The sequence below is a fragment of the Morone saxatilis genome, unplaced genomic scaffold (assembly GCF_004916995.1).
Source record: "Morone saxatilis isolate NCDOM2014 unplaced genomic scaffold, NCSU_SB_2.0 Contig6, whole genome shotgun sequence".
Classification (NCBI taxonomy): Eukaryota; Metazoa; Chordata; class Actinopteri; family Moronidae; genus Morone; species Morone saxatilis.
In genome coordinates this window covers 8003529-8027171 of record NW_023340206.1, presented here as the reverse complement: position 1 = coordinate 8027171, position 23643 = coordinate 8003529, and the positions used below count along the sequence as shown (strand labels likewise).

The 23643-nt window shown below is 41.2% G+C and overlaps 1 protein-coding gene across 8 annotated transcripts in view; it reads right to left on the bottom strand.

The window, feature by feature from the left end:
- Positions 1-23643, bottom strand: part of dmd (dystrophin) — a gene marked incomplete at its 5' end in the record, with an annotated part of 195686 nt that overhangs the window by 18288 nt on the left and 153755 nt on the right. For all 8 annotated transcript variants that reach the window (XM_035677552.1, XM_035677560.1, XM_035677555.1 and 5 more), the window contains 8 exon segments: positions 1090-1226; positions 2308-2419; positions 4867-5033; positions 7797-7954; positions 9210-9295; positions 9375-9576; positions 11582-11656; positions 11857-11918. In XM_035677552.1, the coding sequence (XP_035533445.1) occupies positions 1090-1226; positions 2308-2419; positions 4867-5033; positions 7797-7954; positions 9210-9295; positions 9375-9576; positions 11582-11656; positions 11857-11918 (999 nt within the window).

Genomic DNA, 23643 nt, shown 5'->3' with positions numbered 1-23643 from the left:
CACACACACATACACACAAAACAAACAACTCACCATCACTATTGATAAGGATTACTGATCGACCTGTTACATTTCCATTAATCAAACAAGCAGGACAGAAAACCATTTCAGATGTAATAAAACACTGATGATGTGAGGCATCAAACTGTGTGCATGCACTTATAAGTAGTTTTATTTTCTATCACACAAACACAATACAACGTGTGTGTGTTGCTGCATTGCAGAAGGACAAACACACAATTCAAAGTTACACATTAATCCTACAAACAATTGTCACTGCGTGTGTGTGTGTGTGTGTTTTGAGCACTCTCACATTAGCTTCAACCTTCAAGCCTGTCATTAAACCTGTAAAGCCTTTACAAGAGTGTGTGTTCTTGTGTTTCTGGCCTTGAATGAATAATGGTGAGACATTTATCATTCTTTGTTTAAGTGCCAATACCTCCGTTTTTATTGACTGTGTATCCTAACCAACAGTAGAATTTATTATTTGGATTCCCATTATCATCAATATTCATGAAAGATCGACTCAACAGCAGATTATAGCTTATCATAGATATATTGGTGAGTTTATACAGTATGACTCAGATCATGCACCTGCTTTAACTGTAGCATAAGTAGCTTAACTGTTATTTTTTTTATACAGTATGTGTTAAGTAAAATTAGTGAGCTTCGGAGGAGCTGGTAGGAGGATTTTTTTTTTCTTTCAATCTTTGCTCCTTGACTCTTTAACAGCCACCTCTACCTTTCTCACATTCCTCAACAATAAGAATGATCAAACACACACTTGATATGGATAAACAAACTAAATACGTAATGTGTAGGCAGCAAACACACGAGGAACTGGAACCAATTTTCAACACACACCACTACACAAACACTATCACAGCTAAATCTGGTATGAAACTGTGGCCGCACGGCTTTGCATGCATGTGTGTATGCACGGGTTTAAAGTAAACGTCTGTGTGAAATCAGAGACTTGTGTTTGAGTGTGTGTCCTCTAATCCAGGTCACATTAGTGGGAGTGTCTCTCAGTCTGTAATAAAACCTAGTTTCTCTTCCTGTTTGCCTTTATGTGTGTGTGAGACTCACGTTTCCATGTTGTCGCCCTCCAGGATGGTCTGGACAGGCAGGTAGCCCATGCGTGGGTGTTTGGCAAAATAGCGCTTGGTCCTGAACTTGTTCTTCAGCACCTTGGCAAAGTCCCTGACATCCTCCCCTGATGTAGTCTGGAGAGAGACAGGGCACAAAGGAGGCTTTGTTAACTCCATGGGAGTGGGGCACAAACACAAACACACACACACACACACACACACACACACACACACACCTTTCAGTACACGCTGCTCATTTATTTCTAGCCCTTTTGCCTTTATTCAAACATCTAGGGAGTGAAGTTAATGCCCTCATTGTCAGGTCTGAGTGTGTCATTACAGTTACAAGAAAGAGGAAACAGATTTATGACTCTCAGCCAGGGCTCCAGCGTCTTTATTTTAGCCCTGGGCCTGTGCTAAAGAAATCAGTTTAACCCTCTATTTTCACTTGATGGGAGAAAATATGTACACAGAGTCAGGTTTACTGCTACAGCAGAAGACAGATTGGGTTTGTTATGTGATTTGGCAAAAAGTTATTTCATGCCCTCTTTAAAGTTTCCACTGTGGCCCTGCTGTAAAATTCACTGGCTTTTCCATGACTCTCCGTTATTATGACAAAGATTATCTCTGACCCAAAAAATTGTATTCCCCTCCTGGTGCAGCAGTTCTCGGTTTTTCACTGAAATTGTGTTTACTGTAGAGAAATACATCTGAAAAAAGTATAATACATTTGTGAAATAAGTAGGAAATCACATATTGGAGTCATTTCAAGTGAGTCATTTGTAAAGATATCTTAATATTGAATAAGTGCATTTCCCAAAACATACTATTCCTATAGAATGAACCTTTGGGAATTTCTGACAGACATTTTTTAACAGTTTTCCATATAGAACAAAGAATCTATTGTGGTCTGTTATTTTAATATCACTCATGCTTGTTGGAGATTTGAACACTAGGTTTTAATTAGGGTCATTATGACATCCATACAGAGATCATTGCTTGCCAAATAAAAGGCTTGTTGAAGGTGTAGGAGCTAAAATAAGACATGTAATGGTCAGAAAAGCATCCACACAGATTTGAGCTTGCAGGGGCTTTTCACTTCATAAATGGAGGGGAAAAAAATATTTGACTACAAGTCCGCCACCTTAAAATTCACATCTTCACCGTTTTCATTTACATTTCATTTACACATTGCAGCAGGAATATATATACATACCGGAGTGCAGTACTCGACCATGGGGTACTGCATCTTATGTCCCTTGGCGACGCGACCGGAGAAGAAGCAGCTTTGGCAAATGTCATAGTTGAAATGTTTCAGACTCCGATATCTGCGGAGAAAAAGAGAGAACGAAAGAGGGAGGTTAAGAAAGCAAAAGGAGAAGGAGAGAGGAGAGGTGGGAGTGTGAACAAAAGACAAATAGAGCAGAGAAAAGACAGCAAAGAGGAAAAAGGGAGGATGGTGGAGACACAGAAACAGAAAGGAGAGAATCAATAAAAGAGGGAAATTTACAGCTCTGTTTTCTCCAGGGTAGGAGTAGTTAAAATTCTTTCAGCCCGGTACCTAAATGAGAAATTTATTCTCTGGCCCTGGGACTCTTCATTAAAATTTATCACCACTCTTGTCATGAAGGGGCCCACCAACAACAGAGCAGACACACCTCCCAACCTCTAATTTAAAAAAAAAAAAAAACCCTCCTGGGCTTCATGAGTATTTTAAGGGTTGAGGTTACAAATATGACTGCAGTTCTGTCATTATAATCATATCATCAATCATTCATATGTACAAGTGGGCTGTTTTACTGCCCTGCCGCTGCTGCTGAATGAGATTAAGGCGACAAATAGGTTCACAAGCTTTTTCACAGCCGGAGCTCGACTCTGGTGACAGAGCGCAATGTCATTGATCAAATACATGAAGCTAATGTGATTTCACTGGAATAATAACCCCCAACAAGGGGCTTTTTAGTCTGTAATGTACAAAGCTCACAATGGGCCTTTTGCAAAAATATTTTTGTATTCTCATTCTAAAGCGATAGCAATGATCCAAGTCAGATTCACCAAACACTCTTCACTGCACAAAGTTGTTGTAAAATGTGTTTTCAGCCTGATGAAAGGCATGAAATCAGCAGACAATAAAAAAAAGAAGAAAAGTTTAACAGGGGTGGTAAACGAGACCCGAAAGCATCGGAAAATCTGAATATAAATACCAACGGCATGTCATCACACAGCCATATTGTGACAGAAATAGAAATGTTAGATTTGAAATGACATAATAATATAAAAACTGTATTTATATAGCACCTTTAACTTAAAAAAGTGCTTTACAATAAAAACATGATGAAAGCCATAAGCTCCACAACTTAAATTTAAATAGTTACAACAAATACCATCAGTTAAGAACAAGCTATACCATTAAAGTGCGTCAGATGGTATACTGTACACCTTGTTAACCATTTAAGATTAACATGTTACCCATTTCTTTTCTTAATTAGCACTAAACACAAAGAGCACCTGAGGCTGATGGGAATGACATTAGTTTCGCCAATAAATCAAATAAATGATCTGGGAACAATGAACGTCTGTACAAAATGTTTTGTCAATCTATCAAGCAGAATGGAATCCATCCAATAGTTGTGGAGATATTCCAGCGGTTTGAGTGGTGGACATTTCCATCCATAGAGCCAGGCTGCTAGCGTGGCTAAAACGTGCTATTAGAGTCTGTGTCGGACTGTCGATTGCCTGTCAGATTCTGTAATGATTATTTGGTGAATTGTATCTCTACAGTGGAAATAGAAAAAGGTTAATCAGAGAAACGTAGCTACCTTGTATAGTGCATTTACGCTTTGAGTATGTGAGACACTTCTATACATCAGAAACTTCAAAAAGAGGACAGTGAACCCAATTGTGGTCATGGAGAAGAAAGCAACATGAAATTATTATTTTACAAAGTCTGTTTGAGGTACGTGTGTTCCTCAGAAGTAGCATTATGCTAGCTCGCCAATGGATTAGTCTCTATTTCATGTTGTATTTTGATTGGTTGGTTTGTAAAGTATAAGTGGTTCTTGCATGGGGCCCAATGTGAGCAGAAAATATGACAACAAATATAAAAATCATTTTGGCAATTATCAATACAGCTTCTGTAAACAGATGCTGAAGCGTCTTGTTTCAGACATATAAACCCTCTCACTGGGTGTCCTGATAAAGAGAATAGCTTTGTGGAGCCGACCAGGGAGTCATCGCTCTTTTTCATTTGTTCCTGTGTGTGTGAAACACATGAAACGAAATATGAAAATCCCACTACTGTTTAAATAAAGGAAGAACACTGCAGGGACAAGAACGCTGGCTATGTTTTAAAAATGAAAAACTCTTCTATAATAAAAAAGCAATGTCTTCTCACTCTGGCGACATAAATGGTGACATATAAGATATATAAAAGGAACATATATAGCAAATGGGCTGCTGATATATGCTATAGACTAAACGCTGATATATTAAAACATTATTTCACAAAGCCAAGAAGCCAAAGATCTCTGTGTGCAGTTGAATTCATTTGGACTAAATAGAAAATTAAATTAATTCTGTGTTTTATTACCCTCTATGTAATGAGATGAAGAATATAATGCTCTGCGGCAAAATGGCTCCAATTCTGCTCATTTCTTCTGATTAGATATTCAGATGTGCCGCTCAAAAGGTGGATTACGTGTAGAGCCTATAAAGGCCAGACAAACACTGAATTCTTTAAGGCACATTTGTACTGTAACGGTATGACTCTACCGACCTGAATCCTATAATGGGACACTCCTTGCAGATGTTACACTTGGCCTGGTGCTTGGCGGTCTCAGCGGCGGCCACCCGGTGAAGGACGGGTAACCACACCATGGACTGAGGCTCCAGGCGCATCCAGTCGAGGAACATGGCAGCTTCCAGCTCGGGTTTGTTATTGGCCTGGGAAGAAGACAGTAAGCATGGATTTAAAATCAAACAAAAAAAGTGACATCATGGAAAAAAAATTTCCATCTTATGTTCTAGTGAGGAGATGAAATCAGCTCGTTGTTTGAAGAATAGTGTTTCCTTGAGTGTGTTTTCGAGAGAATGAAAATGAAAAGAACAGCTATCCAATTCACAGTGAGCCAGTAAATATTTAATGTGTCTTGATGTTTGTTGGTTGTGAAGCGGTAGAAAAACGACCTTGAATGTAATGATAGAAAGATAACAGTTCGGTCAAAAACACTTCCAAGACTACAAGGACTTTCACTTACAACAGCACACTTTCCTTGTGGTCAACAATTCCTATAAAGCCAACAATGAATGTTGTGTGTGTCAAAGCCTGATATATCTTCTTCCTCTGTGTCACAGAGCTCCACTGTTGTCCAAAACCTATTAAAAACACATCAATGAGCCACACTGCTGCAATGGGTGCCATGTTCCTTCTTTACCATGAACACACATACTGTAGTTTATTTTGACTCACACATACGCCGTGCTGCTGTCACAAATATTCACTAGAGCACCAAATGTATATTAATCCACAGCTGAAAATAGGCCCCACAAAATGCCTCCTGTTTGAGTAACATTTGTTAAAAACTACAGTGTCCAGCTGTTTTAGGAAATTACGGAGCCTTTTTTCATGTCCGTCCAACTCTTTCATTTCAAAAAAACAATAATCAGAGACAACAAATTGGCTTCATCCATCACTTTCCTATCAGCAGGGACTCTGGGAACTTCAGGGTTTTGGAGATTCCATGGAGTTGACCCCCCCACATCTCCCTCTTTCTTTCTCTCTCACACCCACATACACACCGACTCCTCAGAGGAAGCAGCTGGAATAAACCTAAGTTATCTCCAGTTTTAAAGTTAGATGAGATTAGATCATCCGACTGGTGTGTGTGCCTGAGGGTGGGCATGTGTGAGTTTCTGTGTGTTTCTGCATCGTGTATTAACACACTCAAATCATCAGAACCTTTTTTTTCGAGACTCATAATAATTGAAAATGAGAGTGAATGCCTTCTGTAGGTGGTTTTAAATTATCGGCTGGAACATAATTTATACATATTATGTATATTTACACAGACTGCAAAGATTTCTCTTTTTATTCCATCTAATGTTACTGAAAATGTGTGTGGTGCTTTTATTACAGACTATTACAGCCTCAGAACCATGAATAACTTAATTTTGACTGCTCACATTTATCAAGGTGTGCATTAGTGACTCTCTCAATTAGTGTGTGTGTGTAAAATGTCTTCAATAAAATCACAAACAAAGCAGGTAGGCAGGAGGTGACACATGTTGATTGTGATTCACAGGAGACTATGATTATCTCCAGAAATCACAATTTTGATGCTCGCCACGCCTGTCAAGCTTTCCGTTCCGGTACTGCAGTTAACAATGATAATGGAGGCAGATTTACCACAATTCTTGATTAATTCTTTAACAAATGGGTCTGTGATTTCAGACAGAGCTAGACAGAAATAGCGTCTCATTCCTGGCTGAAATGACAGATTTGATCAGCTGTAGCTAGATATCTAATTAAACTAACATTAGCTCCAGACGTTCTTCTGTCAATAATTAATCATTAATGGCACCAGGCTACAACAAAATAACACATAAGAACCATTTACAAGGTTTTATTAAATTAAAGCTAACAGGTCCGTCCTGGGAACGGGGCTTTTTCTTACGTAACATGACGTCACAAACTAATGTATCTCACTACAGCACCATGAGCACCGTTTCAACACGTGTAGAAACCCAAAGCTTGACAGGCCCTCTATGCTTCGTTACGGCTGCAAAGCTACGTTTGGACAATCGCTGTTTGGAGGAAGGTTTTAGCCAAAGGTCAATTTCCACAATATTCCCTTTGTTGAACACATGACAATGGTTTTACTTTCTGAATACATCTGAGGAGATGAGCTAAATTTGGTGTCCAAAGTAGGGACTTTAGACATGAAAATGCTGGATCATCTTTTGGAGATCAGGGATAATCCAGTCAGACTGCAATTACTGGAACCCTCGTGTGTACGCTAGATTTGCTGCTTGTTTTGTGGCTCAGCGTTTATGCTTTCTGCTCCCAAACATAAAGAAACACAACGGGAATGCTGATCTAGAGAGCTGGCAACTCTCCTTTCCTTGCTTCTCAGCGCTGTCACACACTTCATCATTGTAACGCCCATGTGCAGGTAGATATGCAGTTTATTCTGTCCTATTTGTCTGGGAGTTTTTTTTTTTACTTAAAAAATGTCTATGTTTCTATTCCGGCAACATCTCCACAGCTGTCAGAGATCATTTGTTTGATCCCCTGCAGGCTGTCATTCACTTACTTCTCCTGTCCACACACACACACATAAACACAGTCTCACTCTCTGGCCCAGTTTACTGGAGTCTGTAATGCACTTGTTTTTATTATCCTTGGTTTTATTGATGTTTGCCCTTTATTTTCTGCAAAGCTCTTAGTGACAATCCAGTGTCTTTCTATAAATAAACCTGATTTAGCCTGATGTAAACAAACACTCGGACGTTCTGTGAGGCTGTGAGAACATGTGGCTTCATCTGGAGGGCCTTAGGCATCAGTGCAAATACATGTGGGCAATTGCAGCATTTGACAGTCCCGCTGCTATTATTAGTGAGTACATTCATTATGATTGCCTGTAACACTGTAGAAAGTCAAACTGGAATGCTACAGTTTGTGTGCGTGTGTAAGGGTGTGCCACGTACAAACTGGAAGCAGCTGCGGACGGAGGGCTCGATGTTGGAGCCACCGAAGGAGGCGACCTCGCCGAGCTGCCGGGGGATCTGGATGGAGTCGTGCAGGAGGAGGCCCAGACGACGCTGGTCGCAGAAACCTGTCGCACTGGCAACCTGTCTGAACAAGACTGGAGGATGAAGAGGGGGAAGAAGGATGGGGGACACGAGAGAATGATGGATGGGGACAGACGGGGAGAAAATAGATGGGCATGAGATTGACTCTGAGATTTCTGGCTCTATTTTCAAGCAAGCAGCCCAGCTTTGGTTTAGTATTTCCATGACCTTGAAATTGGCTTTGCCTGTGCGTCTGGTAATTCTGATAAGTTCATTTAAATGAAGCAGCGCCAAGTGAGTTGTTTGTATTTTGAAGAAAATTGGGTCTTAGATGTGATAGAAAAATGTAAATGAAACACTTCCCAGCCAAATAAATCGAATTTGTTTAAAGCAGGAACGTCTGTAAATGAGTCTGAATTTATCTATACATGAATATGAGTATCTGAGTATAGTATCTCTTTCCAATGTATTAAAAGCTTCCAGTGTGTTTACCTTCATTAAATCACATGCAAATGACATCAGGCCCAAACAAAATAACCACACACACACTGGTTGGTTATAACTGTAGAATCTGCCTGTATAAGTGGGTGACATTGGATTAATGGAGCTCATTTATCCTGTGCTGCTTTACCCTCTGTTCCAACTTTTTAACTAAGTGTATTAAAAGTTTTATTCTTTAAATACATTATGGTGGAAACGTTTTAACTCAGTTACAATATGATGTTACCATTAATTACGTGATAAACAGGAGAATGACTGGAGAAAAAGTGTTACTGATGAAGTCATACAAACAGCTTCAACAAACTCTTATTGCTTCTATTATTTATTATAATTTATGATATTATTACAGTACTAATGAACTGTTAAAACCCACACACTCTCTGCCTCTTGCTGCAGATTTGTGTTTCTGTGTGTTCACGCCGTGCCACTCTGCAATATTTAGACAACAATACAATTCCCTGGAGAAGGTGATTCATTTGTAGAGTCATTATTTTCATGCTCCACTGTGATTGGCTCAGCTGTTTCAGAACGATGATAGCAGTGATGTGACTGGCTGAGAGTGTATTTATTAATCACCACACCCTCTGATCTATTTTCAGCTTCACCCAGCCCTTTTTTCACTTTGTGCTGCTGCACATGCATGAACCAAAGCAGCAGGTGGAGACCAACCATTTTGTATCAGCGATATTAAATACCACCGAAATCCACTAAGCGTCTGGGAAGTACATAAACAACAATTAAGAGCAATTTGGAGTGGAATGCCTCTAAAAGCTTTTGTATTAGTGTATAAGTTCTGTGTGTTTATGTGTGTGTGTGTGTGTTACTTACATCTGTATTTATCCTCCAGGTGAGCCTTGCAGAGTGAAATGATTCCAGTTTTGAATGACAGAGTCCGGATCTTTCCTGTGCGACCACTACAAAGCAAAAAAACAACATGTTAGAGTATGTTCAATCTCACTGACATAATGGAAACTCACGTCACGCTACACGTACGTGTCGTAGACGTTGAGCAGCCAGTTGAGGCACATGTCGACGCACAGCGGGACGTTGACCAGGTGCGAGTGGCTCTGCTCCAGCCGCTGGTACAGGCTGGTCAGACAGGTAACCAGCTGGGAGATGTCCAGCAGCTGCTCATTCTGCTTCAGACCATGCTGGTCAAACACCTCGCACGCCATCGGCATGCTCAGCAGGTCCACTGCAGACACCAAAAGAGAGGAGAGCGGTCAGTTAGCAGACACACACACACACACACACAACACAACACACAGACCGTCCTTCAACTGGACCAACTGGGTTCAAACATTTCATGTTCAAAGTGTCCTTGAGCTCAATGCTGCTGGTAGTGAGAAAGCGACTTCGCTCAAGGGATCAATAAAGTGTCACATTATTCATCTTTATCATTCACTGAGTGTGCTAAAGGACGGGAAAGAGAGAGGAAAGAGGTGTGTTAATACTGAGAAAAGTCCAAACACTCGTGGCGTGGTCAATAACTCAACTGAAGGAACAAGAATGATGATCCACAAATGTGCATGCCAGCACTTGAACTAATACAATGGAAGGCTGCTAACTGGACATTTACCCCGCTAAAAAAATATATTTCCTCGTTGCAAGAGCACTGATTAAATTAGAATCTGCCAGTAGTAACTCTCAAGATTCTGTCTTGCAAGTTTTTGTGACTCACAAAACTGTAAACTCTTGTTTTTGGCACACATGCTGTTTCCTATTTCCTCTTCCAAGAGAACACGGCATAGTGGGCAGCAGGCGAGAGGCGCGCAAACTAGATACTGATTCGTATGTATAATGCCATGGGAATTCATGTCATGTCAATGGGATGTGACCCATTGTTAATATAAAATATTGATGATTGCAGCTTTAAAGGAGTTTTGTTTATACACAATGTACTGTACCTGTATCACTATTCTTATTTTGTCATATTTTCCTTTTTTACATCACATTTTTTACTTATTCTAATGCATTTATTGTTCAAGCTGTCTAAATAGGGATGGAACAGTTCCCAGTTCGGTTCGTATTACGGTTTTGGGGTCGAAGTTTTCATTTGGCTAAACAAACTGTTTGCCTTTAACAAAAAACATAAAGAACATATTCCTCGTCAAATCTTAATTAAAAGAATAGGTTTTCTAATTCGTGCAAACATAAAATGCTGCTTTGTTACTTATATATAAAAATTGCTCATCGTATGCTTATTAATAGCTTTTGCCATGTCTGAATTTGCATGGAGAGGCTGTTTAAATGCTGCGGGGAGAAGGAGTGGCTCTGTCCTATCAGACTCTCTCCTCTTTGCGCTGTCAATGGACACACTGGGGTGATGACGCAAATGGTTCATCATATTGTACGTATTACCACTAGCATAAGGACACGTGTTGTACAGCTCTTGAATACAAGAGAGGGGATATTGATATTTATATACCACTATGGGATGCCATTAAGGTTTAAAAAGGGATCTAAATAATCCAGGAGAAGATGGAAAGAAGTAGATATTGGCGAGGTAAAGAAAACATTAGAAGAAAAGAAGAGATTGAGGGGAACAAGAGAAATGAGAAGAAACAGAGAGTAATAATACAAAGAAAGAAATGCCCACCAAGTGTACTGTTGGGAATGATGTGAGCAAGGAGGTTAAGGAAACAAAAAAGCTGTGCTGTGCTGCCGAGGTTAATCACTAAGCCTTTTCATTTTTATTTTTAAAAAAGCTTCATAACATAAATAGTGTTTTCGTGCTATACAGCTGCAGCCGGCTATACGCCTTAAAACATATCACACACATAACAGCTCGTAGGCGGCTCACACTCTACAGATCCACCGGCGAGAGGCGAGAAGGATGAGTAAACACACATATGGACACACACACACACACATATACAGACTGTGAGGGCAGAGAGGTAAGGATGGTAGAAGTAGAGAGAAGAAAAGGAGGAGGAAAAAAAGAATACACAAAGGAGGAAGTTTAGAGGAGACAACTGAGAAGAAGAGCGGCGCGGCAAATGAGGTGAATTAAAAAAGAAAAGGCAGGGAGATGGAGGAAAAGAAAGAACAAAGGAGGAGTGTAGGAGGGCTGGAACACAATGAGAGGAGCACTTGTGATAAGAGAGGAGTGTACTAGAGGCAAGAGGCAGAAACCCTGTGTGCCACGTATACAGGAGAGGTATATACATGTAACGTATATATAGCCAGAGAGTACTTACAGCAGAGAGCCTTCTGCAGGCGCCTGAGCTTCATGGCTGTTCGGTAGGCCGAGAATCGAACATTGTTCAAGTCGGCTAAAGAAGGAGAAACGAGAACGAAGACGAAGTTAGAGATTACGAATCATTTCTTCATTTCATCTTGGTGTCACGCAATATGAAGTGACGTCGCATCTTGTATCCCATTCAAGCAATTCATGGCTTTATGAAAAGATGGACATGGATTAACGATGGATTAGAGCAAAATTCACACAGAGATGTCAGAACGAGCATCTTACCCAGAGACTGGTAGAGCTCGGCCATCTTGGGATGATCCCAGCATGTTGTCTGGGTCTGGTGGCTGTGAAGGGACAAAGAGACAGAATGGTCAAATGCGGACACTCTTCCAGAACTTCTTGGCGTGCTGATTATTACTTTTATGGAGTAGCTCATGTAAAATTTTGCTTATTTTGTGATTGTATGCATAAAGCTGGCAACTGAAAAGAGGCACGCTCTTATGAAAACAATGTGCTTTGTGGGTTGCACCAGTACCAGCCACATTAGTTACTGATATTGTGACCTTCATCACAATTTAACAGAACTTTGTTTGTAAAATTTCAGTTGACTGACTGCTGCTAAGATCCACCAGCCTCATTTAGTCTACCAAGAGTGTACAGCTATACTATCAGCTCTTGAGCTCAATGCTAACACAATATAATGTTTACCATGTTCATCATCATAGTTTACCATGCTAACATTTGCTAATTAGCACTAACAAAGTACAGCTAAGGCTGATGGGAATGCCTTTGGAGATATTTGGTCACAAACCAAAGTGTTGGAAAAACTCAATTTCGACCTGATGATGGCACCAGATGAAAATGTATTACGATTCATCCTGTGGAGAGCATGAACGTCAGTCTACTCAATAGTTACACTGCCATCACTAGTCACGCTGCTGAAATGGCAAAAAATGTGTTGTATTTCTTTTCCGAAGTGGCACATTAAGACACATGCCTTTCAAAACCAGCCTAAGAGCTGCATACTAATGCCAGTGATTGTGCCTTCGTAAAAAACCAAAAGGAGATGGGTAACATTGAAATGAATCTCAGTCACTGATGAATGAGATCAGCTTCCCCAAAATCCCACACTATGACATTAATCCTGTTGTTTGTGTGTTTCTCCCCTCCATCTCATAATCTTAGAAAATAACAACCCGCTGTGGACAAAGACATCCAGCCTCCCTGCATCACAGCGGCGGCGGACTGTGATAGAGGAAGAAAGAAAAAAGGCAGAGGGAGAGAGAGAGAGAGATAGATGGTTGCTGTGTCATTCTCCCCTCACACATTCTCTCCTCGTGACTGCTGCTCGCCACTCACAGGAGACTCGGCTGTGTATTTGTGTGCGTTGGAGACAAACTGATTGGGTGCACGACCGAAAAGGGAACGTGTGTGTGTGATTTACGCCTTCAGAACTGCAATGAGGGATGTGTATTTTCTCATGCACCAGAATAATCATGATAAAGATGATATTTAAGAAAAAGGGGTCCCCTTCCTATTGTCTGAGCTGCTACTGAATTTTGTCCTACATGTTCTGTATCAACCCTGCATTGTGCATCTGTCTGCTCGTGGGTCAGAACTAATTAACCAAGCGGACTTCTTTGTGAGCCGTCACACTTGGTGAAATAAAGCACTTCGACTATTTAAAAAGACATGCAGAACAATGAGGTTGTCAGAGGAAATCTAACAGCCTGATGACACCTAAAAGAAATGGACAAAAATAAACTGTCTTTATTTTTGTCTCAGAATATGACTGGATGAACTTGCTACAGGGGCCTGGGGCAGAAATGAGCAGCTTGGCCCATATTAAACCTGCCCACTCTTCCCACTCTCTATGCATTGTTTACAGTATTTCTTTGCTGAAATGTTACCCAGCACCAGATGTTCAGTGTCATAATTTGATTAAACAATTTATTACTGCAACATTAAACATATTTTTGTTTAACACATTTACATTTTAGTAAGACTTTCTACCAATCACAGCAATTTTGTTGAAATGACTTTTTGCTGACTGGGCCTTAAGCCTGGGTCTTTTCGAGCCTCTGGATTTCTGTGGGAGGGTAGTTTCCCGCTTTGCCCAACTGGTAATCCAACCTTGAAAATGAGTTACAGTGTCAGTGTATGAAATGCACAATACAGAATCTACAGTCCGAATTCAATTTGCATTTCTTTAGTAAACCATTCCTCAGTAGTCAGACACTCCTCATTGCTAATTGCTGCACTCTTTAATTGTGAATTCCCAACTACAGTAAAAGAGTACTGTCATACCGGTTGTCTCTTTGCTGTCATGGCTTTCTATGGAAGCCGGGAAAAGCCGTAACAATTGGGATGTTCATACTGAATATGTTACTGTGAAATTTACAATTAGTGCACAATTAGGTATTCAAATGTGTTTATACAATTTAATTCTTATGGCCCGTCTATGCTTCCTACTGACATTTTCACTGCTGCATATTTGTTGCTTTATTACCTTAAATATGGTGTCAGTATTTGCTGCAGTTGCACAACAGCCAAATCTCTTCATATGTTCTCCCAAACATTTCCTGTTTAATCCCGACCGAGTGTCATGATCTGAGCTCTAATTTGCATTCCGTGGCATCTTTAAAAACACCCACTTGACTGAAACACCATCTAGAAAACATTTAAACTCTACTTATACTAAATGGCAGTGAAAACTGATTATGTTACTGTAAAGCAAAGAGCAGATTTTCCTGGTCATTAGTTCCACTTAGCTTTTGTTGTAATAATTATTGTACTAACATGATAAGAACATCTGGACAGCTAATTCCAGCCACATTAATGACAAAGTGCATGCATTTTAGCAAAATAAAAAAAAATAAAAAAAATGTCAGCCACAATAAATATGACTGTGAAGTGGCGTCAGATACTGTAAATGTGATGGTGATGTGCCAGCTGCCTGTTTACATAAAGCTAATGGAAGCCACATGTTTTACCAGTGAGGCAATCAGAGCACATCAAATATTTGAAAAATCCTTCACAGGAGATGCGGAACAGTGGAATCTCAAAAAATGGTTTCTTCCACTTTATATGTCAGATGGTTAATAAATAGGCATTTGGCTCGCTGCAATCCTGGAAATGAGAGTGGCTGCTCATTTAAGAGTATGTGTCAATAAGGGTGTCTGTGACGCTTTCGTCATTAAGTTAAATATAGGACAGTTAAATGGCTATTCAGTGCCAGTTTGAATGAAATATTACGGACATTATGAAGGTGAAAATGAGACAAGAACTGGAGCGGGGGAAAACAAAAATAATGATATTTCTTAGATCTTTAAAAACCAAACAGATTCCCATGTCTTCAGTACAGGTGTGTGTGATTAGGCTTACATACATGTGAATGGTGGGTGTACAAAGTGGGCGACCACTGAATGTAGTGGGTGTTGTGGATCAGAGGTAGGGAGAAAAAGCAAAAACGGTTGTGCCGAACAAAACAAACAAAAAAAAAAAAAAAACAGCAGAACCGTTTAAAATACAGTGCTGCTCAGCGTTCCTTCACAGGCAAAGCACAGTTTTCTGCTTCATAATTCTGGCCTGAGGCCTGTTGGTGCACAAATGCAACCCTACCCCTGCTCGTTAAAAGCACACATGTCGAGTTGGTCACACACAAGCGCACCTGCAGTTGACCTTTGTATGAAAAGCAGACAAATAATAATCCATGTGCTGGGTCGTTTTCCCTGCATTGCCCTTGTTTTTCTCTCTCCTGCCTCTCTGCCTCTCTCCCACACTCCCACTCCAGATAATGAGGAGAGGGGTCCCATGGTGAAGAGCTACTTAAAAATCCTCTAAGCTCAGAGTCTGTGCAAACAGTAGCTCAGTCACTCGGCTAGTCATCGGCGTGCTGCTCCGAGCCACTCGGACAAATGCTTCTAATAACCGCACAGCATCAAACACGCAGCTGCTTTCATCCGGAGCGCTGCAGCGGCTCGGAGATGCAGGCTTCTGACTGACTGAGTGTTGTACTTCAATTCCCTGTTGTCCTTGAGCAAGGCAGGTAACTTGCAGCTGTTTACATCATCTGCACAGAACCAAACAGCCGTAATAAGGAGCACTTCTATTTTCACATAAAAATAAGATGATCTCAGCCCTCGATCCTCGACCCAGGGGGTCAAGAAGCAATCGATGAGTCACAGAATAGTACATCTTCCTGTGACAGGAGAGGCTGTTTTATTGAGCCCACTGTCCTACTGGACAAGAAAACAATAGATTATGTATTTGGCTGCTATGCTTTGTAATGATTTAAATTCATATAAATTCAGTGTACTCTGGAGTAGCACAAAAGCCAAAAAAGCCAAAAGGTAAAACATGAATTAGATTCCGGACTGCATTCCCTTGATGTCAAGTTCGATGTCATGCTGTTAAGTTTGACATTTTCTAATCTTACTGTATTGAACTTCACACAATGTCCTCTATATGACATCCTTGGTAACAAAACTTGACCCTCGGCAAGTCTCAAACTAAATTAATCACAGCACCCACCCAGATTCCATTTCACTATGCAAGCTTACACATCTGCTCTAAATTAGACCTGCAAAATTACCAGTTAAATGGTAGCTTATGAATTCAGTCAAACGCAGTTAGACAAGTTTTACTTTCTGTTACAATTAGAAAAGCTTTAGGGAGATCACACATTTGGTTACACCACGACAAAAACAAAGCACTGACGCAAGACACATCTGGATTTTTAACGTGACCTGTCCTCTTCCTTTTCCAGGGATTTGTCTTGTTGGCTACTAGTGAGAAATATAAACAGACAAGAAAAAAAAGAGGCAGTTAATGTGAGAAGAAAGATGTGAGAGAAAATGCTTTGTTCCAGAAAAGGCTTGAGATCATTTTATCGTTTCCAGGTTGCTAAAATGTTGCTAAAAGCTAAAATGAAACCTTTGCTGTTCGCCTAATTTTTAAGTCTGTGCTTGGCCAAAGATTGTTTCTGAAGGACAAGAAACATCACTCTGTAACACCACCCTATGACTATGGTCTTGGTCATAATTCTTTAAAAAACTAATTTAAGAGATCTGTTTTCAGATTGTTTATTCGTGTTATGGGTTTATGTAAAGCTGATGTATGTATGTGTTCCAAATGCTGATTTCAACATCTCAGAAATCCAGTATTGCTTGGGCTATATCTAAAACCGGGTCTAGTTCAGTCATCACCGACCTAAACTGGACAAGTTGTAGAGATTTACGCTGAACTTTCATGAAACACTCCTAACAGGTTTTTAAAATAAGCCTACATACCTGTGTGATTTTCTAAATGCTTAACTTAATAAGAGGCTATACTCCAATCATTTGTCCTTGGTTTGACCCCCTCCCACCTCCTGGGGGTGTCTCTAAGTCTCTGACTGTGCACTCTGTTAAGGGGAGGCTAGCCAAAAGAGAATTCCCCTAAAGGGATCTACAGTCTATAGTCTATCTATAGAACTAGAATAAAGTACTGCATTACATTTCACTATTGCATTAACTTCCAACCTCAAATTTTCAGCCCCTATCTCTGCCACACCACCCACCTGTCCTCAACACCTTATCTGTCTCCACCACCCACTGCAGCTCCAGCCTCCTATAGGAAACCAGCTATTTGTTTGGAAGAGGAGGATACTGCATCTGTTTTCTAACATTAGCGCACAGATACACACACTGAAACACCTGACAAACACACATTATTCCAATATGTCAACAAAACACAGAACTGCAGTCTACTTCCCACCAGATGTCCTACTGGGATTAATGAAAAAAAACAACAACACCACAGAATATCAATGGTGGCCTGCAGGAATCAAGCATCTCTAGTTTTGACTATTTTTTATGCTCTTTGAAAGCTGACACTGCCTCCCTAGAAAATGTATCATGGCCCCGGGACAAGCCAAAGTGTTGATAATGCATCGTAAACTGTCAAAGGATAAAGTACTGCACAATGAGCGGCTCCGGCACAGCAGTCAGGGATTCGCTGCCTTGCTCGAGGGCGATCTGATTGAAGGTGATGAGGGAGGGGGAGCGCCCTCAACATTCACATCCCCCCCTCCCGCAATTTCCTAACATGAATGGAAACAGAAACCAGTCGAAACAATAACAGTTGAGTCTTATGGAGATGAAACAGCTGAACAACACTTGACAATACCTGCTAACACTGCTAATTAGTGGTAAACAACAAGGTACAGCTGAGGCTGATGGGAATGTTGGTAGTTTGGTATTTAGTCATAAACAACAGTATTGGACAAATTACAATGTTGACATGACAATGGCACTAGAGGAAAAGTCAGATCACCAAAGTTATTGCAATTCATCCTCAAGCGACCATGAACGTCTGTATAAACTTTCAAGGTAATTCCTCCAGTAGTCGTTGAGATATTTCAGTGTGGACCGACCAGCACTGCCACTGATGGAGCCACGCTGCTAGCTCGGCTAATAAAAACACTGCATGCTGTGAGAAGAGATCCTAATGAAAATAAAGTTAGTTTGAAGTGGCATTGCCTCTGGAACAGTGAATTTATTGACAAAAATTAAAAACAAGCCAATCGGCTATTTTACATTAACTTTTGAGAGCCCCTACCTCCAGCTTTACAGTCAAATCACACACCTAAAGAACATCAGTCATTTTCATCCCGCACTGCGCAGCAGTTTAGTTACTTACTGGGGATAAACCTTGTTGAATTTCTGAAAATCAAACCTAAAACTTTACACCCGTTTTTTAGTTGTTTGGTTTACATCTGGGCATATTTGCATCATAGAAAGTCTTGCTGCTTTGGCATCGACTTCTTCCTGTTCACACCCTGTTCGCAGACAACAATCACTGGATGACTCTGATACTGAAGAAGTCTGAATCCAATTATTTTACCACAGAAATACAAGCTATTCCTCTGTGCAGCATAACTTAAGGTTGGATTGCACTGCCGTCATTTTTTGACAGCGATAACATACACACGTGCCGTCACACAATAGCACACACACCGGCGAACACACAATAGTACATATTGCAGTTAACAGGCAGCTGAATAGCTTATTGCAGTGGTGACAGATAGGCGCTTTAAATAATGAATCCACACAGAGACATGAGTGTCACTTCTCGCTGCAGTCAATTATGGTTCTTGGATGAATGATTAAAGGTGGTTTATGGGCTATGGCGACGTCTTCCTCTGCCTATCATTGAGAGTGAGCCCCGACAGAATGTTTCCTGCACAGCAGGCTGCTGAATGAGCTCAGACAATGGCCTTCAGGGATGTAATGTGAACAAGAGAAAAAAGCGGGCTAAAAAGGCATGAAAGCCATATTCATCAGCTGGATATGAGGGGAAGCGGTTTGTGAAAGAGAAGCTAAAAAGTACCGACAAAACCTGAGGGATCACACAGAGCTACGAGATAACTAATTATTTTCTTTGTGATCATTGAGCATAACGATTAGTGAGTTATTATCTTTGAAACATGATCACTAATATAAAGTTTCATTTTTTAAAAAGGCTCCCTATTTTCCTAAAATTCTGGTCAGTGTGGTTTTAATCAAATCAAAACCAACAGAAAGAAATTGTGCATTTGTTGGGGACTATTTTCTGCAGCTGATTGTGTGTGTAGGATTAAGTCAAAATAAACTACTGATGTGTTTTTATTAATTGGACGACAATGGAGCTCTATGGCACAGAGGAATAAGATATAATTGGTTTTGATACACACACACACACACAATACTGTTGGCTCAGCACGTCAGCAAAAATATAGAATCTCAACAGATGTATCATTTAAGTGCAGCGGCTATTTAAAAAACAATAACTGAAGCTGAAAATATCAAGTTGATTAATCAATCTTGATGTCTTTTTGTGATTATAAAGTAAATCTGCTGATCTCAGTCAATTAATGATTTGGTCTAGGTCTTAAAATAGTGAAAAACAAACATGACAATGCCGTCAAATTGCTTTTTGTTGGTGCTAACAGTCCAAAGGCCAAAACTAAATTCATGAAACAGAGCTTAGCTGAAAAGTCTTCATATGCGAGAAGCTGAAACCACAGGATTTTTGGAACCTTTGTGTTAAAAATGAATGTAAAGATTAGCTGAATACCAAAATCCTTGTTTGTTTTCAGAATGCAACCTACACAAGTGTGACGTAGAAATTTGAACCCTCCAGTGTACACACACTGAGAATGATTGTCCAGTAAAGTAGGAGGCATCGATAACGATATATATAAATTCATATGAAATTGTGGGGGCATTTCCCCTCATTTTACAGGAGCACTGAAGGCGCACCAGTGAGAATGATCGCTTTGTCATAAGTGTCATTTATATATTATCAGCTGCAGGCACAGGAAGGGAGGGCCTGCCCACTATAAACCTTATGTAATGTGAAAAACATACACTCCTCATACTGCAGTGGTTCAACTTTAAGCAAAGGAGATGACTGAACCCAAATGGAACGAATTCATTCCTCACACATTTTACTTTGTGACCTTTGGTGAATGTTTTGTTTTTACTGCCTCCACTTGCTGTAATAATCAATGTGAAATTGCATGAAAGGAGCGGGGGGAGTGGGGTCTTTTGATGCTTTTGGCTTCAGGAGGCTGAAACCGCTGGTAAAATATAAGCGATTATAGATAACACTTGGAAGAGCTGTTCCCTCGTGCAACAGCTCAGCAACCCTTTTAACAGCAGGGACATCTGGCATCACAGCTACAATCAGATTGTATGGCTGAGTGCAGACCGAAGACTAAATGCTTCATTAGTTTAAACTCTCTGTACATTGAATAAGAGTAGATACATACTAACAACCGATTACTAGTCCGCAGAATGTGGGTTCAACTATTCCTGCAGTGCTGGCAGATCTAGCTCGCTCGCACGTCTCCCCCAGAAAGTCTGGAAGTAGAGAAAACAGAAGCAGCTCTTTTCTTGTTCTGTAGTGGTGGACATCCATATTTTACATTTTGGGCTTTGCGCTGCAGGATTCTAGTGGGCTAATTATCCCCTGAGGACTGAGGAAGATGGTTATTAACTACCATATTAAAACTTTTCTGACAGCTGCTGGTCAAGCTGTCTTTTTCCAGACCAATGACGAAATGTATTCCACAGTCATTTGTTCTCACGTGCTGCTACAGAAATATCACAAAGTCTACATGATGCCAGTATAATTTATTATTCAAACATGACACCTGGGGGAAAAAAAGGCTTGCAGCTTGAATGTGGGAAAGTTTCTTCCATCACCGTCCCTGAATGCAGAAATTCAGCCCTAAAGACCACAGATCAGGCCGAAATGGAGCCTGTGGTTGATAATCACCGAATACAAAGACAGCACACAAGCCATAACAGTCATGCCTGAGCATGTCAGCACCACTGAGGGACCCAAGTTGAATGTGTGTGTTAAGGCTTTTTATCCATCAGCTGTATTTAATCAGTGCACACACACACACACACACCTGCAATCACACTGGTGCCAAAAATCTGCACCAGCAAGCCCGCATCCTCTGCTCTCATTTCACCAACTCCTGAAGTGCACACACACACACACACACGCACACACACGGAAAGGGATCCATGTAGTATCAGTGCAGGACAGCCACATCCCATAAAAAAATGACCAGCAGTTGATCTGGACCGCGCATGAACGGCAAACGTGAACCCCCCCCCCCCTGTTTGCATTGAGAAATGAGGCCTGGCGTTTATTTCCCAGCCGAAAATAAGACCAACGCAGCACATCAAAATCGCCGTGCACACACACACACACACACACACACACTCTGCTTTGCTGCCACTGAGGTGATTGTGTTTGCACCTCCGCGTGCGCGTTAGTGACTGTGAAGGAATGCAACACAGTGGTACATTGCTGCTCCCTGTTTCTCTTGCAAAAGCTCAGCCAACGCGCCGCACCGCACACACGCATAAATTAACACAAATCCCCGTCGGGCCAAATTCAAACACACACACGGACAAATACACGCAGCCCGACGCTGAGCTCCGTTTGCAGTGTGTCTTGCTTTAAAGCATTCAATGTCCTTCTTTATGTTCCAACATGGCAGCAAGTACCAAGTGAAACAGGGCATAGAAAGGATTGAGAATGAGGGAAATGCACGGTTCGGGGATCCGGAGGGGACAGCGGGTCGGAGAGCCGCACTGGCCGCACACCTCGCCTGGTTCCCCGGCAACAACCACGAGCAGCAGCCGCTGCGAAGGAAAGGTCTGGTTGGGTTTAATGCCCACAAAACAGAACTGTTTTCCTCCAACATCATGGAAAAAATGAACCTCCTGTTTTATCCACTCATGCACTGTATGATTTACCCCTTAAACGCAAAAAGATATTTTACATTTACACCTATTTTTTGCTCTATGCTTCAGAATTGATCACAAAGCTGAGATTCTTCCATATGCATTTCGGACAGACTTGCAGAAAAAGGTTAACAGCACACAAGTAGAGATCTATTTCCCTATGTCCAAACTGAAATGTGGATGCATCTTTGTACGGATTTTTAACATCCACAAGCCGATTTTTGCGCATATTCCGGACTACAGGTGAAATAATGTGTGTTTTCTGCTGAGTGTGGGGGGAAATCTCTGCCCCCAGCCAGTGTGTTGTCTGTGTGAACAGGTTTACTGCATTACGACCAGCACAATTACCATCACCATTATTTATCACCACCACGAACGGTCCCCCAGCCCAGCACTCACTTCCGAAGCTGCTCCCGCATCGCCGGCCGATCAGAGCGCTCCACGTCCGGTGGAAATGAACCGATTCCCGGGCAGAACCGAGGCGATATCCCGACCCCCTCCGCGGTCCGGCCAAGCGTCCTCTAACCACCGGAGAGAGGCGTCCGAGATTACCGTGTGTAGCCTACGTGTGTGTGTGTGTGTGTGTGTGTGTGTTCCTCTGCAAGCAGCAGCGGTGGGTTGCAGAGGCTGACTGGCCAGCGAGACACGAGGGTCAAACCCGCCGGAATACAACAAAAAACACTTCCGCTTATGGCTTCAAAATAAAAGCTTCAGTGTGAAAAGTGCTTTTTTTTTTTTTTACCCCATAAACTATTTGAGTGAAAATGAAAACAAATATACTTGCAGAGGTGCTATTGTTCCCATTTAGCTTCAGGTGGGTGGAAAAAAGTATATATAGCCTTAATGGACTATAAAATCATCTTGGTCCCACTTCGGAATAGTTACAGATTTTCCAGTACCTGAACTTTCATATGAGCCAATACCAAGTACTGAAAAATGTATGTTAAAAGCATATATACGGGTATATACATACTGCATATATTACCTTTTAACAAGCATATACTATGAAGCCTGTGTGCTATCATTGTATGGCCTGGCTCATGTTGAGACCGTTGTCAGAATCAGAGTTAGGGTGGGTCATGTCTTCGCTATCCTGGGGGGGAAAACGGTGAATGGGACACTGCTGAGAGTTTTTTTTTATGTTTTACAGCATATGTTTCATATAGCTATAAATAATAGGCTGTCTGAAGTATAAACTGCTATATACCAACACATATCATTCATAAAGCAGGTAATTGAAATAGTTTTAGGTATAAATTGTTATTGAGGCCGGATTCACAACCTCACAAAGTGGGCAACTGAAGGGGCCATTCACCAAGTGATTAATAGCAAATTTGTTTATGAATATGCATGACATTACAATATCAACTAAAATTTAAATGACAAGGGCCTTAGGGGTCCATCAGCTCCCCCAAGCTCATTTTACCCAGGCTCCCAGGAGGGTTAGTAGGGCCCTGGCTGTTGATGGCTAAATAACTGGACATATAATAAAACATGTCATGGCTACACCAGATATGTTAAAAACTGAAGCAATACCGAGCCACCACATAGTTGACGCCTTTATTGTGAAATAAAACTGAACTCGTTTCCGGTCTACTCCTGTCTGCTTCTGGGAAACTTGACGCAGCTCAGCTAGACGAGGCGGAGCTCAGGCTCCCTGCCTCTGCCTCCCTTCCCCCCATCCCGCTGTTTCTGAAAGCAAAAGAACCTCAACACCATCCGAAGAGGTTTTTCACCTCCCTGACAGAGAGGGAGAGGGGGAGAGAGCGAGAGAGAGAGA